Source organism: Geotrypetes seraphini, chromosome 11 (genome assembly GCF_902459505.1).
Source record: "Geotrypetes seraphini chromosome 11, aGeoSer1.1, whole genome shotgun sequence".
NCBI lineage: Eukaryota > Metazoa > Chordata > Amphibia > Gymnophiona > Dermophiidae > Geotrypetes > Geotrypetes seraphini.
Window position 1 is genome coordinate 119,493,453 of NC_047094.1, and position 16,731 is coordinate 119,510,183.

A 16,731-nucleotide genomic window follows, 5' to 3' on the forward strand; every position below is an offset into this window, starting at 1 on the left:
TCCACGCATGCGTGCCTTCCTGCTCCACTAGGGGGTGCATCCCCTCGTGGTCTCCAGTTCACTTAACTAGCCAAGAAGCCAACCTCGGGGAGGTGGGCGGGTTGTGAGAATATATGCCTGCTGTCCCTGGATAACACCTGTTACGGTAAGTAAATGTGCTTTATCCCAGGACAAGCAGGCATGATATTCTCACATGTGGGTGACCTCCAAGCTTACTGAAGAGGGATGGAGGGAAGTTGGCAATTTAAGCAAATAGATTTCGCAATACCGATTGGCCGAACCGGCCATCGCTTCTGGACAGGGAGTCCAGACAGTAGTGGGAGGTGAAGGTATGAACCGAAGACCACGTGGCAGCCTTGCAGATTTCCTCAATAGGTGTGGACCTGAGGAACGCTACGGAGGCTGCCATCGCTCGGACTTTGTGTCCCGTTACTCGACCATGCAGCGCGAGACCAGCCTGAGCGTAGCAAAAGGAGATGCAATCGGCCAACCAGTTGGACAAGGTGCGTTTGGAAACTGGGTGGCCTAACCGGTTTGGGTTGAAAGACAGAAACAGTTGTGGGACTTTCCGGTGTGGCTGAGTGCGTTGGAGGTAGAAGGCCAACGCTCTTTTGCAGTCAAGAGTGTGGAGCGCCACTTCTCCGGGGTGAGAGTGGGGCTTTGGAAAAAACACGGGTAAGACGATGGACTGATTGAGATGGAAATCAGACACTACTTTAGGTAGGAACTTTGGATGGGTGCGGAGTACCACCTTGTCGTGATGGAATACCGTGAAGGGTGGGTCCGCTACCAGAGCTTGTAGCTCACTAACCCGCCGTGCGGACGTGAGCGCGAGTAGGAAAATTACCTTCCAAGTGAAGAATTTTGGATGGCATTTGTCTAGTGGCTCAAATGGAGGTTTCATCAGTTGAGCCAGAACCACGTTAAGGTCCCAAACCACCGGGGGAGGTTTGAGAGGGGGGTGGACGTTCAGCAGACCCTTCATGAAGCGAGTGACTAAGGGATGGAGCGAGAGGGCTTTCCCTTCCAGGGGCTAATGAAAGGCCGCAATTGCACTGAGGTGTACTCGAATGGAGTTGGTCTTTAGGCCGGAATGAGATAGTTGGAGTAGATAGTCAAGGACCAGGGGGACGGGGACCGACACCGGGTCCTGGCTGTGGGAGGAGCACCAGGTTGAGAATCTGGTCCACTTTTGGGAGTAGCAGGTTCTCGTCGAGGTTTTTCTAGAGGCCTCCAGTATCTCCTTGACTGATTGAGACACGGGGAGAGCAGTCAGGGGGAGAGAAACCAAGCATTCAGATGAAGAGATTGAAGATTGGGATGTAACAGTGAACCCTGACCCTGTGACAGTAGAGAGGGAAACAGAGGCAGAGGCAGTGGATCTCTGACACTGAGTTGAAGTAGAAGGGAAAACCACGGCTGGCGTGGCCAGCGAGGGGCAATCAGGATCAGGGTGGCTTGTACTGTTTTCAGGTGGACAAGCGTCCGCAGTATCAGAGGAAACGGCGGGAACGCGTACAGGAACCTTCCCTCCCAGTCGAGGAGGAAGGCGTCGGCCTCGAGCCTGTCCGGGGAGTATATCCGGGAGCAGAAGAGAGGCAGCTTGTGGTTGTGAGGGGACGTGAACAGGTCTATTTGAGGTGTCCCCCACTGTTCGAACACCCCTCGTAGGGTCTGAGAGTGAAGTGACCACTCGTGTGGCTGGAGGAGGCGGCTGAGTCTGTCCGCCAGGCAGTTTTGTTCTCCTTGTATGTACACTGCTCGAAGGAAGGTGTTGTTGGAGATTGCCCATTTCCAGAGGCGCAGGGCTTCCCGACAAAGGGACCAAGACCCTGTCCCCCCTTGTTTGTTTACGTAGTACATCGCTACCTGGTTGTCGGTTCGGATGAGAACCACTCGGTCGTGGAGCAGATGTTGGAAGGCTACAGCTGCGAGATAGATGGCCCGAAGTTCTAGCACGTTGATGTGGCAGCGACGGTCTTGTGTTGACCACATTCCTTGGGTGCGTAGGCCGTCCAGATGGGCTCCCCAAGCGTACTCCGACGAGTCCGTGGTGAGTACCTTGCTGTGGGGTGGGGTGAGGAAGAGCAAACCTTTGGAAAGATTTGAAGAGTCGGCCCACCAGCGGAGCGATCGTTGCAATGAAGGAGTCACTGTCACGGGGCGGTCGATCGGGTCCTGGTCTTGACACCATTGAGACGCCAGGGTCCACTGAGGGATTCTCAGATTGAGGCGGGCGAAGGGTGTGACATGGATGGTGGAGGCCATGTGGCCCAGGAGGGTCATCATCTGTCGAGCTGGTACCGAGGTCAGCAGGGAGATCCTTCGGCTCAGACTTACTAACACCTCCAGGCGCGGAGGGGGGAGGAAGGAACGGAGGCGAACCGTGTCCAGCGTGGCCCCGATGAACTGCAAAGACTGCGAGGGGCGTAGTTGAGATTTTGGGAAGTTTATTTCGAACCCCAGACTTTGTAGGTAGGTAATAGTCTGTTGGGTCGCTGAGATAACCCCTTCCCTGGACGGGGCTTTGATTAGCCAGTCGTCCAGGTAGGGGAATACCTGGAGGCCCTGGGAACGTAAGGTTGCTGCTACCACCACGAGGCACTTGGTGAAGACCCGAGGTGATGATGCTAGTCCGAAGGGGAGGACTCGGTATTGTAGGTGCCAGTCCCCTACCTGGAAATGCAAGAACTTGCGGTGAGCGGGGTGCACTGGGACATGTGTGTACGCCTCCTTGAGATCGAGGGAGCAGAGCCAGTCGCCCTCGTCGATCAGGGGGTAAAGTGTCAGTAGTGAGAGCATCCGAAATTTTTCCCGTACCAGGAATTTGTTGAGGTGTCTCAAGTCTAGTATTGGGCGTAGGTCTCCCGTTTTTTTCGGTACCAGGAAGTAACGGGAGTAGAAGCCCTTCCCCTGTTGGTCGGGGGGAACCTTCTCCACTGCTCTCAGGCGAAGCAGGTCTCGAGCTTCGGAGAGGAGTAGGGATAGCTGAGTCCGGTTGGGAGGGCAATTCCTTGGGGGGTTGTCCGGGGGAATGGCCCGAAAGTTGGGAGAGTACCCTGATGAGATCACGCCAAGGACCCATGCGTCCGACGTGATTTGTTCCCAGCGAGGGTAAAAGGCTTTGAGTCGACCCCCGATGGGAAGGGGGCCTGGGACTATGGCGGAGGGGGCCCGCCCCCTTCCGCGTGTCCCATCAAAAAGACGGGGATGGTTTGGTGGTCGCAGGCGGTTGGGACTTGGGCATGGCCCTGTGGTGGGCTTGCGGACGCCTGGGTGGGGGCCGCGAGAAGGCAGGGGTGGACTTTTGTGGGTAGCGACGCGGAGGGGCCCTATACGGCCTGGACGCTGGCGGTTTGGGCTTTTGCCGGACAAGGGAGGCAAACGAGCGTTCATGTTCGGAGAGGCGTTTTGTAGCCGCCTCGATAGTGTCATCGAACAATTCCTTTCCCACGCAGGGGAGCTTAGCCAAACGGTCCTGTAAGTTGGGGTCCATGTCGACCAGGCGCAGCCAAGCTAGTCGGCGCATGGCGATAGCGAAGGCTGCTTCTCTGGAGGAGAGTTCGAAGCCATCGTAGGCCGCGTGGAATAGATGAAGGCGCAGGTTGGAGAGGGACTCTAAAAGCAGGCCGAACGTTCCTTGCCGGGAGGCCGGTAGGTCAGTCTCAAAGGCTCTCAATAGTCCAATGAGGTGTTTGAGGTAGGATGTGAAGGTGAAAGTGTAGTTTTGCACCCTAGAGGCCATCATTGCGTTTTGGTATAGTCTCCTGCCGAACTTGTCCAGGGTTCGGCCTTCTCGGCCTGGGGGGACCGCTGCTGAGACCCGGGACGGGTGAGCCTTTTTCAAGGAGGATTCTACTAGCAGCGATTGGTGGGAGAGCTGTGGTTGCTCGAATCCCGGGTAAGGTACTGTGCGGTACTTGGCCTCCATTTTGGAGGGTACGGCCGTGACCATATAGGGGGTCTCCAGGTTCCTGAAGAAGGCCTGTTGGAGTACCGGGTTAGGTGGTAAGCGAAGGGACTCTCTGGGCATTGATGGCATATCCAGCTCCGCCAGGTACTCCTTAGAGTATCTGGAGTCGGACTGGAGGTCTAAGTCCAATGCGTGGCCCATGTCTTGGATGAAGCGAGTGAAGGATGGGCTAGATGTCCCCAGGGCCCCGTGCGGGGTCGGAGAACGAGACCTTCGTCGGGTGGAGAAGGATGGGGAGGCTTCCCTCGAGTATCGAGGTTCATGCTCTGATCCATGCTCGAGGCTGGGGAAGCACTGTGAGAGTGTTCCGGGGTTGTCGATCTTCGGCGTCTCGAGGAGCCCCTCGGAGACGATGCCGGGGTTAGGGGTACCGATCGATGTCGGATTGGTGACCTTGATCCGGACTCCCTCGGAGTCCGAGGGGGAGTTCGGAGGATGCGCGGGTTGGAGAGTGATAACTCTGCCACCCTTAGTGGTCCCGTACGAGGTGTGGGAGAACGGCCTCGTAGAGTTGGTGAACCTCGGGCCTTCTTGGAGGCACGGCGGTTCGAGGTTTCTGTCGTTTTAGCCCGACGTTTTGCCCCTCGGCGGTCTGTGGAGGGGGAACGTCTCGGGCGCCTCGGCGAGGAGTATGGGATGCGGCGAGGATTGCGCACCTTTCCTCGAGGTTGTTCGGTGCGAGGCTCAGGCTGGTCTGGCACATTCGAGGTCGAGGCCGATTGAAACTGGGCCATTGCAGCGGACAGCTCCGACGTGATCATCGCTCGGAGTAGGTCCTGGAAGACGGGCACGGACAGCATCGAAGGCATGAGGACTTCGGGGTCGAGTCTCGAGGCGATGCCGAGGTATCCGGGGCCGAGGCCGGGGCCGACCTCGAGGCCGAGGTGGGGGGTTGGTCCAGGGTGAAGAGGTCCGCCATGCGGGCTTTTCTTCGGCGGAGGGCCCGGTTTTGGAAATTAGCACACTGGGGGCAGGAGTCGGTTGGATGAGCCGCCCCAAGACAGAGGATGCACCGGCGATGCGGATCTGTGAGAGAAAGAAGCCGCTCGCACCGGGTGCACTTTTTAAAGCCGGTCAAAGGCCGGGACATTAAATCTAAAGTAGCTGCGGCTCGATTAGCCACGCGGCCACGGAAGCCTCCGGGTCGTCGAAAACGAAGCAGGAATCAAATAAAAAGGTAAAGAATTCGCGCACAGCAACTTAATCGTGAAAAAAACAAGAAAAAATCGCGGTGCTAGAAGGCAGTTGGGGCAGAGCCTGAAAAACACGGCTTCTAGGCTCGCGGAAAATTTTGAACTGGAGACCACGAGGGGATGCACCCCCTAGTGGAGCAGGAAGGCACGCATGCGTGGAGCAGCAGAGCAAACTTAAATCTTCAATCAAGTTTGCTTGAAAATGCTTCCGCATCGGGGCTCCGTAGATGACGTCACCCACATGTGAGAATATCATGCCTGCTTGTCCTGGGATAATCCTTTTTATTTTTAAAATTGTAACTTTTTCAGAAACAGTCAAGAAACCATGGGTTAAAAAAACACATATTTTTTGCTTTAATCTAATGTTAAATAACGTGTTTCTAACCGATTCAGTGCTGACCTAGGAGCCTATACAGTGAAATGATAGCCTTTTCATAAAATAGTAGGAACTAACTAAAACAGGAAATTAATCCTAATGCGGGCATTCCAAAATTTAAAAACAGAAACAATAAAATGGTATGCACTTTTGATTCTATCACTGCAATTTTCAAATAGTGATTGGTGAGTTAGGAGCAACTGGGTATCTATCACCTCTGCCTTATTTGGACTTATGAATACCATAGATGGATTACTGAGAAGAGATCCCCACCTCCACATTGTTTTGCCTTTTCCCCCCATTTTGCTCGAAATAAATCAAAGCAGAATACCCATCTTCAAACAATTTTAGGTTTACATCCCCATAGGGCACTCTCTCAAAAGGTTGTTCAAAATGACAGGTAAAAGTAGTAGTTAAAACTTGAGTGATTGTGTAACTGTTTGAAGTGTATACTACAAACACTTCTAGCAGAGGTCTAACTTTAAGAACAGATCTTTCCTACTTTTATGGAAATGTAGATTCTTCAGTTCAATAATTCACTTCCTAACAGAAGGTATGACTTATTTTCATTCGCACACATTCACAAAGTGCTTCAATAAAAACAAGGCAGCTCTTTATTTTGTTATTTTTAATTAAAAATGGTTGCCCCATACTGTTAACAGTATTTTCAGAATACAAAGAATTCAAAAATGAAAAACACTACGCAACACAGAAAATGTTAGAACCTTAAAAAAAATTTTTAAAAAAACACCCACAACCAATCCACTGCAGCAAACCATCCTTTTCAAAACACAATCTCCTTAGTTTTTCTCCAGACAGTAACAGTGAAATGCTTTCTCATCTACTTAAGATTCTAGGGGATGCCAAATAGGAGTTTGGCAGAATGGAATCATTAAGCTGCTTCAGTGTATACTAACATAACCTGGACAAAATGTTTCATGGTGAGAATGGCAACATTTTGCTCTCAAGTACCCCATTAGATCACTTCACTTTACACCCCCCCAAAAAAAACAACACACCATCAGTTGCCCCTGCTAACAGGACCAATATTTTAAAATCATTCGACACTCCTTTCCTTTCACCTTCAAAACAAATTAACAAAAATGTGTCTGATTTCAATGCTAATTCCACCTGTCCCCATCCCATTTATAGTTTAGAGCAAGTTTAACAGTATAGTCCTGAAAAATATTCCAATTTTTGCAATTAAAACAATAAGCATTTTACAAAGCTAACGCAGATGGTGTACAAAGAAAACTAACATTTAATCATTCATTCTTGCTCCAATACAGAGAAATGGTTATTTTAGAGAATCCATATAGCAGCATTCAACTATTATGGTTCCCAACAATTTTGTAACCAATTATCTGGAAAGAGGAATGTGTTTAGTAGATTGGTCAATAAAACTGCAGTGGCTGGGTACTCTTCCTGCAAATGGTGAAATGGATACCTCTATATACTAGGTAAAACATCTGTTGGGTATTTCTCATGTGTCATGGAAAAACCAGTAACAGCAAAGAAGCAGTTAATCATCCAAATTCAAAATCTCTCAACTTACAAAGTCATCATGTACAGAAGTAGATGATATATTGTATCCCTCCCCCCTCCCTCCCCCCCCATGAAAAATGACTGTTGAAGGCCAACATGAATAATGCATGGGCCCATTTTACTCTTTTCCCTCTATCCCCCAAACCAAAGCAAATTCAAGAAGGGAAACATTTAAAAGGAAAATCAGCTTAAGGTTCAATTTTTCTTCTCTCTTTTTATATAGGGAAACCGATCACAACACGAGAAAGGCATGGCAACAGAGACCAGCAGAGGGCATGCTTTTTCACAAGCATACAGGAAAAATGTATATGCATTTGTGGCAGAAAGCATGGACTATCTTTTCAACAACTGCACTATCATCTAACAACATAGGATTTGGGGGAAGAGTGAAGGAAGCAGCTTCAAGATAGGTATTAAAAATGTCGCTGGTAAGAACCCATGGAGGCCTGAGGCCCTGGAGGTCCTACACGCCCAGACTGTGTAGTTGTCTGATTTACAAGATGAGAAAGCGCAGGTCCACTCTGAATAAGAGTGTCCAGAGCTTTCTGCACACTTGGGTTGTCAAAGTTGATTCCTCCAGAACCTGCAGGCCGGGGCATGGACACATTATTAGGGGTAGGCATGCGATTTTGGTGCTGTCCAAAAAGGACTTGGGACTGAGAAGGAACTCCAGGTCTTGGCCCTGTGGATCTGATAGAAGCTCCTGAACCCATTAGATTAGAATGCTGGTTACCAGGAACTTGTGATCTTTGCTGAGACTGGTTAAGCCCTGAAACATTCATTGGTACACCTCGTACCTGGCTGCTAACAGCAGCTCCATAACTTTGGTTTGGAGCATTAACAGAAGCAACTGTAGGAACACCAGAACCGCTGTTAGCTGCAGCAGCAGCTGCAACAGCTCCGGCACCACTGTTAAAAAGGCTAAGTATTTTTGCTTGTAGCTCTTGCTGAGGATTGTTAGATGCCTGTGAAACTGTGGAGGCAGAACTCAAAGGCTGAGTATTTTGCAGTGGTTGGTTGCTTTGAAGACTTGATTGGCTGTCGAGAGTAGTGACTGAAGAGGCACCAATGGGCTGTCTTGAGAGTGGAGCTGAAAAATAAAAGTTATTTTTAGTTTGTAATCTGAATAGACAGTTGTATAAGTCAGACCAAAAGTTAGATGTATTTTTTTTTATGTTAACCCGAATTATGGTTTGAAGGAATTGCTCTAAGAATGGTGAATATACAATTATTTAATAATAATAAACTTTATTCTTATATACCGCCCTGCCATAAGTTCTGAGCAGTTTCCATAAAGAAAACTATACATTCAGTGAAGTATATAATCAATAAAAATAAAAATACATGGGATTTCATAGTTTTCAAATAATTTAGTCTAACACCTTTCTAAAAGCATAGTAAGATTCAGCTTGGGGAATAAGGGAACTCAACCAAGAATTCATCTTCCCTGCCTGGAAAGCAAACGTCCTTTCGAGAAATTTCTTGTATCGAATGAATTTTACAGATGGGTACATGAAAAATGTTTCGAGTGTTCCTAGTGGAATTATATAGTTTAAACTGGGAAGAAAGATATTCCAGGGCTAAGCCAAACAATGCCTTAAAACAAATACAACCGAATTTAAACAAGATTCTTGCCTCAAAAGGCAACTAGTGCAGCCGTTGATAAAAGGGACTTACATGGTCACACTTTTTCAGCCCACAAATCAAATGGACCGCAGTATTTTGTATTAAGCGCAATCTATAGCAAATCTTTTTTTGAAACCCTAAATATATTACACTGCAGTAATCAAGAATCGATAGAATGGAAGCCTGAACTAATAATCTAAATGTTAAATCAAAGTATTTTTTGATTGTTTGGAGTTTCTAAAGGATTGCGAAGCATTTTTTAATCAATAAATCAGTATGGTCTTCTAAAGTTAGATGTCGGTCTAATGTTACACCTAAAAATGTAATGGAAGTGGCAAGAGGAAAGTTTTTACCATTCCAAAAATGCACTGGCGTTAATTTACCTAAGCAGAAAATACTTTCTACTATTCCCTTCTATTGCACAACTTGTTCTCATCCACTGTACAAACAGAACCATCTTCATTCAGTATCTACCCTACTCTAAATTTATACTGACTTAGCTAGCACTCATTTGTAATTTCCATCAAACTTTCCAGAAAACAATTTTCAAACTGTCAGTATTAATATAAAGCCTGCAGTCACTTCTGACTAGCAAGCAAAAGAATTTACATATGTATACATTTTCTATTTTTTTAAAAAAAGGAGAAATTAGGTTACCTGCTAATTTTCTTTCTGTTAGCCAGTAGACTGGTATAGTTCTTACGAACAGGACGTACCAAAGCAGTTCCCATTAAGGGTGGGACCCCCGAAGGGCCGAACACGTTCACCAAATACCGTGTCCCAATGCACTTGAACATTCACATGGTAGTGTCTGACAAAGGAATGCAGAGAAGACCAAACTGCAACCTTGCAAATATCCACTGGAAGCACAAGAGAAGACTCAGCCCAAGAAGCTGCCTTACCCCGAGTGGAATGAGCCTTGAGAAACTCTGGGACTTTTTCTTCAGAAGATAAGCGGCAGCAATAGTATCCTTAATACAGCGCACAATAGTAGCCTTAGAAGCGCCATCCCCCTTAAGAGGACCCGCAAGAAGGACAAAGAGATGATCTGATTTCCTGGGTCCTCTGCACATAAGAGTGAAGGACCCGACTAACATCCAACTTGTGCAACTGTCTCTGCTTGGAAGAATCTTCCCGGCTACCCAACACCGGGAGGACCACCGCCTGATTGACATGAAAAGGAGAAACTATCTTAGGCAGAAAAGAAGGAACATGCCTCAAGACAACAAGCTCCCTAGAAAATTCCAAGAAGCGAGACCTACAAGAGAAAGCATGCAGCTCAGAAACACATATAGCTGAAGTAAAATGGCCACCAAGAAGACTGCTTTAAGAGTAAGGTCCTTCAAAGGGCTGTCGGCCAACGGTTCAAAAGGAGGGCACACTAGCACAGACAGAACCAGATTCAGATCCCAAGATGGCACAGAGGGTCGTACGGCTTGAGTAATTTAGCCGTCCGCAAGAAGCGAAACATCAGGAATGGCAGTCAAACGCTGACCTTTCAAGAACCCATGAAAGGCTGACAAGGCCGCAAGCTGAACCCGGAGAGAAGTCCAAGCCAGTCCCCTATCCAGGCCAGCCTGCAAAAACTCTAAGATGTTATGCAGGGAAGCGCGAAAAGAGACCACTCCACGCACAGCACACCACTCCTCAAAAACGCCAAACCCTCACAGAAGCCCGAGAGGTGGAAAGCCTCCGGGACCCCAAGAGAGTCGAGATCACGCCTTCTTACCTAGGTGACCCCGCTCAAGAGCCAAGCCATAAGACAGAAAGGACCCGGCACGAACAATGGAATGGGACCCTGCATCAGAAGGTCATCCAAGAGAGGCAGAGGAACAGGATCCGCCACTAGATCTGCATACCACGGATGCCGAGGCCAATCCAGAACCATGAGACCCAGATGGCGAATGATGCGGAGAAGAACTCTGCCTACTAATGGCCACGGATGGAACACATACAACAGCCCCTCAGTTGGCCATGGTTGAAAAAGAGCATCCAGGCCCTCGCCCAGTCTCTGCGAAGACTGAAGAAACAGGGCATTTTGGCGAAGACACTTGTGGCCATCAGGTCCATCAGGGGCTGACCCCAGACTGCACTGTCATTTCCTTTATCGTCAAAGACCCTACCTTAAGAACCCTCCCTGACTTTCTGGCCCAGAGCTTCTCACAACTGTAGGATACCAATTCCCTAACTCCAGCACATATTTTATATCCTTAACTAACCAAAATATAGCCCCTGCTTACCTTTAGCCCCAGCTCGAAGAATGAGCGAGTAAATAAACATCAGAATTTAAGAAAGAATAAAGTAGGAGCAGAAGAGATCAAGCCAGTTGGATTCAGCATCCATAGGTTCAAAGGATCTGAGATTCAACTGGTCCAGCAGCTTCAAGCTCAATCTTGTTTAATTCAAGGATCAGTGACCCAAATGCATCAGCTTCAGGGATCATTCTGCTGAATTTACCATGAAAAGGTCTTAAGAGAGCTCATCTCTTCTGCGCAGGGATTGATTACCTACTAAGTCAAAATCCTTGAAAAATGGAGTCTGCCTGGGACTCCATCTAAAGTGATGTCAACAAATCTGTTACTCTGTCTCCATCTGCTGGTACAGGAACAAACATCTCATGCTTTCTTGATTCTAAGCTTGCTGATGCAGACAACATTTTCTGGTCTAAATACTTCTGTTTTCAGTGGAAGTTGTCCTAGATCTCTCATATATACAGTATAAGGGTATGTCTAATTTCAGTTTAGCTTCTTTTGGCCACAATTTTGGAAACCACTGCTATTTTTTCTTGTTTGAATACTTTTCATGTTTTTTCTTTGATTACAATCATTGGGGGCTTAAAGAGAAATGTGTAGTATTTTTGTTTTATTTTCACCTACATTTTCTCTCACATTTTCTTTTGTATACTTCTTCACTTGTTTTTCACTGGTAAATTCTTATATGAAAAAATACCCCATTATCTCACCACATGCAATGGATGGATTAAATCATTATACCATTCTGCACTTTACAGAGTACGCTAGTAATGGCGCGAGTCAAATTTTTTAAAAGAAGATTAGTTCAGTTCATCAATCTGGACAAGGATCAATATAGTCATCCCTTTAAATGCTTACTGTAATGTGACAGCAAAGTTGCTTACCTGTAATAGGGCCACACTATAGACAGCAGAGAATACACCCACACATAATATGCTTACAAATCCACTGAAAACAGACTTGTCCTTGCAAACCTTGTACTCACATGTAGTAAAATATCACATCAGCCTAATTTAATTCATCCAGAACATATTCAACCTCCTCCACCAGTACTCAAACTACATTAAACATCTGGGAATTTACCTTGCATGGGATCAGAGATGCCTCTCAACTGCCTCTCTTTTTTCTCTCGCAGATAATTGATGATTTTGTCTGTCTCTTCTGCAGTCAAGTACCTATTATCTGCTAACAGATTCAGGAGGGTCTGTATTCCTTGAGGATGACCAGCTCTGCCTGCTTCTTCCAAAGTAGCACGTTCACGCTCTTGTAAGATGGTATCATCAGCCATTTTGGCGGCTTTTCTAGCAATTGCTTCACGATCCTTATCCCGTACTTCAGTCTTATACCGCTCATAATTCCTTGCCACTAGCAACACTGCATCGGCCAGTGGCATGTTGCGATGTTCTGTAAGAGGAATGTCTACATTAGCCAAGTTCTGTAAGAGGAATGCTCACATTAGCCAATCTACTGTATCTTATTATACCACTTCTAAGGCCTCCCAAAAATCCAGAAGCCATGTAACCATCAAGTGAAACACCAGTTCTCCAAAAAAGTAACAAATCTAGTGTTTGAAGTAATGCCACACAAATTATGTATTTAATGGTTAACATTTTAAAAAAACTTGAATAAACCACAGACAGCCTGCTGATCACTGTTAAATCATGCTGTGCAACAAATAAGAAAAAGTTACTTTCATGTAGCAAGGACAGCAGGTTAAAATATCTTTACATCTGGATGAAGTCATCTGATGGAGCCCATGTGAGAACACTCACCATACTGTATACCTCAAAATTTTAGAGTGCTGTACCCCAGGTGTAAACCTTCCCACCCACCACCTCTGTGCAGGACCTAGTCTAATTTCTATTGTACAGAATTTAACTCCAGTGGCAAATGGGGGGGGGGGGGAGCACACGACTAGCAAAAGATGAAGTTCTTACTAGAGAGCTGCACGGGAATGGGGACGACGGGAATCCCGCGGGCATCCTGCGGGTTCCCCCTTCGGGTCACGGGGATCCCGTGGGGACGCCCCCTAGGGTCGCGGGAATCCCGTGGGGATGCCCCCTAGGGTTGTGTGGATCCCGTGGGGACGCCCCCTAGGGTCACGGGGTTCCTGCGGGGCTGGATGTACTAAGTCGCGCGGCTCGAGTGGCTACCAAGGGAGGGGGGCGGTCCGCCCTGGTGTAGCACAGCCGGCCAGGTCCCCTTACTTTTGTGGCGCTTCCCTGACCGACCAACAGCCCCGGTCCAACAAACCTCCCTGCCCTTAACCGCGAATCTAAATTACCTTCTTACAGCAGCTGTAAGAAGGAAATTTAGATTCGCGGTTAAGGGCAGGGAGGTTTGTCGGACCGGGGCTGTTGTCGGTCGGTCGGGGAAGCGCCACAAAAGTAAGGGGACCTGGCCGGCTGTGCTGCACCCGGGGCGGGGGGGAGAAGGACGCTGAAAGCACTGGGGAAGACAAAGGGGTGGAGAAGGACGCTGAAAGGCCATGGGGAAGACGGGGGGGGGGGGGGGGGAGGACACTGAAAGCACTTGTGGAAGACAGAAGGGGGAGAAGGATGCTGACAGGGCATGGGGAAGATGGGGGGGGGGGAGAAGGACGCTGAAAGCACATGGGGAAGACGGGGGGTGGGTGGGTGGAGGACGCTGAAAGGCCATGGGGAAGAAGGACACTGAAAGGACATGTGGAAGACAGAGGGGGGACAAGGACACTGAAAGCACATGTGGAAGACAGAGGGGGGAGAAGGATGCTGAAAGGAAATGGGGAAGAGAGAGTGGGGAGAAGACGCTGGCAGGGAAGAAGACAGATGCCAGTCTATGGGGAGAGTGGAGGGAAGAAGATGGGTGCCAGACCAATTTGGAAGGGGGGAGAAAGGGAGAGGCACAGTAACAGAGCAAATGGAAGACGCAGAAGGAAGAGAGACAGTGGATGGAAGGAACTGAATGAGAACATGAGGAAAGCAGAAACTAGGCAACAAAGGTAGGAAAAAAATTCTATTTCTTTTTTTGCTTCAGGATAAAGCAATGTTACTTACCGTAACAGTTGTTATCCAGGGACAGCAGGCAGCTATTCTCACTAGTGGGTGATGTCATCCGACAGAGCCCCGATACGAACGTCTCACAAGCATGTCTTGCTTGAAGAAACTTAGAAGTTTCGAGATGCCCGCACCGCGCATGCACCAGTGCCTTCCCGCCCGATGGTCCGGGCGTGTCTCCTCAGTTCAGGTAGCTAGCCGAGAAGCCAACCCAGGGGAGGAGGGTGGGACGTGAGAATAGCTGCCTGCTGTCCCTGGATAACAACTGTTACGGTAAGTAACATTGCTTTATCCCAGGACAAGCAGGCAGGTATTCTCACTAGTGGGTGACCTCCAAGCTAACCTCAATGGGATGGTGGGAGAGTTGGCAACTTAGGAGAATAAATTTTGTAACACTGTTTGGCCAAACTGTCCATCCTGTCTGGAGAAAGTATCCAGACAATAATGAGAGGTGAATGTATGAACCGAGGACCAAGTGGCAGCCTTACAAATCTCCTCAATCGGTGTCGATCTGAGGAAGGCTACAGAGGTTGCCATTGCTCTGACCTTATGGGCTGTGACCTTACAGGGAAGGGATAATCCAGCCTGGGCATAGCAGAAAGAGATACAAGCCGCCATCCAGTTGGAGATGGTGCGCTTTGATACAGGTCGTCCCAACTTGTTTGGATCAAAGGAGACGAAAAGTTGAGGAGCAGTTCTGTGTGGTTTGGTGCGATCCAGGTAGAAAGCCAAAGCACGTTTACAGTCCAGAGTATGAAGAGCTGATTCTCCAGAATGAGAATGAGGCTTTGGAAAAAACACTGGAAGTACAATAGATTGGTTGAGATGAAATTCAGAGACCACCTTAGACAGGAATTTCGGATGAGTGCGAAGGACCACTTTGTCATAATGGAACACTGTGAAAGGTGGATCCGCCACTAAGGCCTGAAGCTCACTGACCCTGCGAGCAGATGTGAGGGCCACCAGAAAAAACACTTTCCAGGTGAGAAACTTAAGAGGAGCCTTGTTGAGAGGTTCAAAAGGAGGTTTCATAAGCAGAGAAAGGACAACATTGAGATCCCAAACCACTGGAGGAGGTTTGAGAGGAGGGTTGACATGAAAAAGTCCTTTCATAAATCTGGAAACCACAGGATGAGCAGAGAGAGGTTTCCCTTGTAGAGGCTGATGGAAAGCCGCAATAGCACTCAGGTGGACTCGTATAGATGTAGACTTGAGACCAGACTGAGACAAGTGTAGAAGATAGTCCAATACAGAGGATAGGGAGGCTCGCTGAGGCTCCTTGGAATTGGAAACACACCAGGAAGAAAATCTAGTCCATTTCTGGGAGTAGCATTGATGAGTAGCAGGCTTCCTGGAAGCCTCCAAGACATCCCTCACCGCCTGGGAAAACTGGTGAGGAGTTACGTTGAGAGGAACCAAGCTGTCAGGTGAAGAGACTGCAGGTTGGGATGAAGTAGAGATCCTTGATGTTGAGTAAGTAGTGAAGGAAACACTGGAAGAAGGACCAGCTCCCTGCTGCTGAGTTGAAGCAGAAGGGAGAACCAAGGTTGCCTGGGCCACCGAGGAGCTATCAGAATCATGGTGGCCTTGTCGGATCTCAACTTGACCAGAGTCTTTTGAATGAGAGGAAATGGAGGAAACGCATACAGAAAGCGATTCCCCCAATCCAGTAGAAAGGCATCTGCCTCGAGGCGATGAGGGGTGTAGATCCTGGAGCAAAACTGAGGCAGTTTGAAGTTGTGGGGGGCCGCAAAGAGGTCTATCTGAGGCGTCCCCCATTGTGCAAAGATCTGATGAAGGGGGTTGGAATCCATTGAGAAGCCAGGGTCCACTGAGGAATCCTGAGATGGAGTCTGGCAAAGGGCGTCACATGAACTGTAGAGACCATGTGGCCCAGGAGGACCATCATGTATCTCGCTGAGATGGTCTGGCGAGAAGACACAGACTGGCAGAGATGAAGAAGAGCATCCAGGCGCTGAGGCGGAAGGAATGCTCAAAGCTGAATGGTGTCCAGGACCGCCCCGATGAAGGGGAGAGACTGGGAAGGCTGTAGATGAGATTTGGGGAAGTTGATCTCGAAGCCCAAATTCTGCAGGAAGCAAATTGTGGCCGAGGTCGCCGAAATGACCTCTGGGGCAGACGGGGCCTTGATGAGCCAGTCGTCGAGGTAGGGAAACACCTGAAGACCCCTGTTCCGAAGTGCAGCGGCCACCACCACCAGACACTTCGTGAAGACTCTGGGAGACGAGGACAGGCCGAATGGAAGCACTCGATACTGCAGATGTAGATGTCCCACCCGAAATCTGAGGAACTTGCGGGAGGCCGGATGAATGGGAATGTGCGTGTAGGCCTCCTTGAGATCCAGAGAACATAACCAGTCGTTCTGCTCGAGGAGGGGGTATAGAGAAGCAAGGGTCAGCATGCGAAACCGCTCCTTGACCAAGAACTTGTTGAGGACCCGAAGGTCTAGAATGGGACGGAGGTCGCCCGTCTTCGAGACAAGAAAATACCGGGAGTAGAAACCCCGGTTGTGCTGGTCCACCGGGACTGGCTCGACGGCCCGAAGCCGGAGCAAAGCCTGAGCTTCCTGAAGAAGAAGGGCGGTCTGCGTCAAGTTGGAAGGATACTCTCTTGGAGGGTGGTCCGGAGGGACCCGATGGAATTGAAGAGAGTATCCTTCTCTTATGATGGAAAGGACCCAGAGGTCGGTGGTAATAGCCTCCCATCGATG

General features: G+C 48.7%; 1 protein-coding gene across 4 annotated transcripts in view; it reads right to left on the minus strand.

Moving 5' to 3' along the window:
• Nucleotides 1–6,153: 6,153 nt before the first annotated feature.
• NCOA5 (nuclear receptor coactivator 5) overlaps nt 6,154–16,731 on the minus strand; it is a 102,578-nt gene continuing 92,000 nt past the window's right edge. For 3 of the 4 annotated variants that reach the window (XM_033915115.1, XM_033915116.1, XM_033915117.1), the window contains 2 exons: nt 12,049–12,369; nt 7,501–8,177 (listed from right to left, as the gene is read on the minus strand). In XM_033915115.1, the coding sequence (XP_033771006.1) occupies nt 7,501–8,177; nt 12,049–12,369 (998 nt within the window). Of the gene's footprint in view, nt 8,178–12,048; nt 12,370–16,731 lie in introns of all 4 variants that reach the window. The other variant, XM_033915114.1, reaches the window with a different exon arrangement.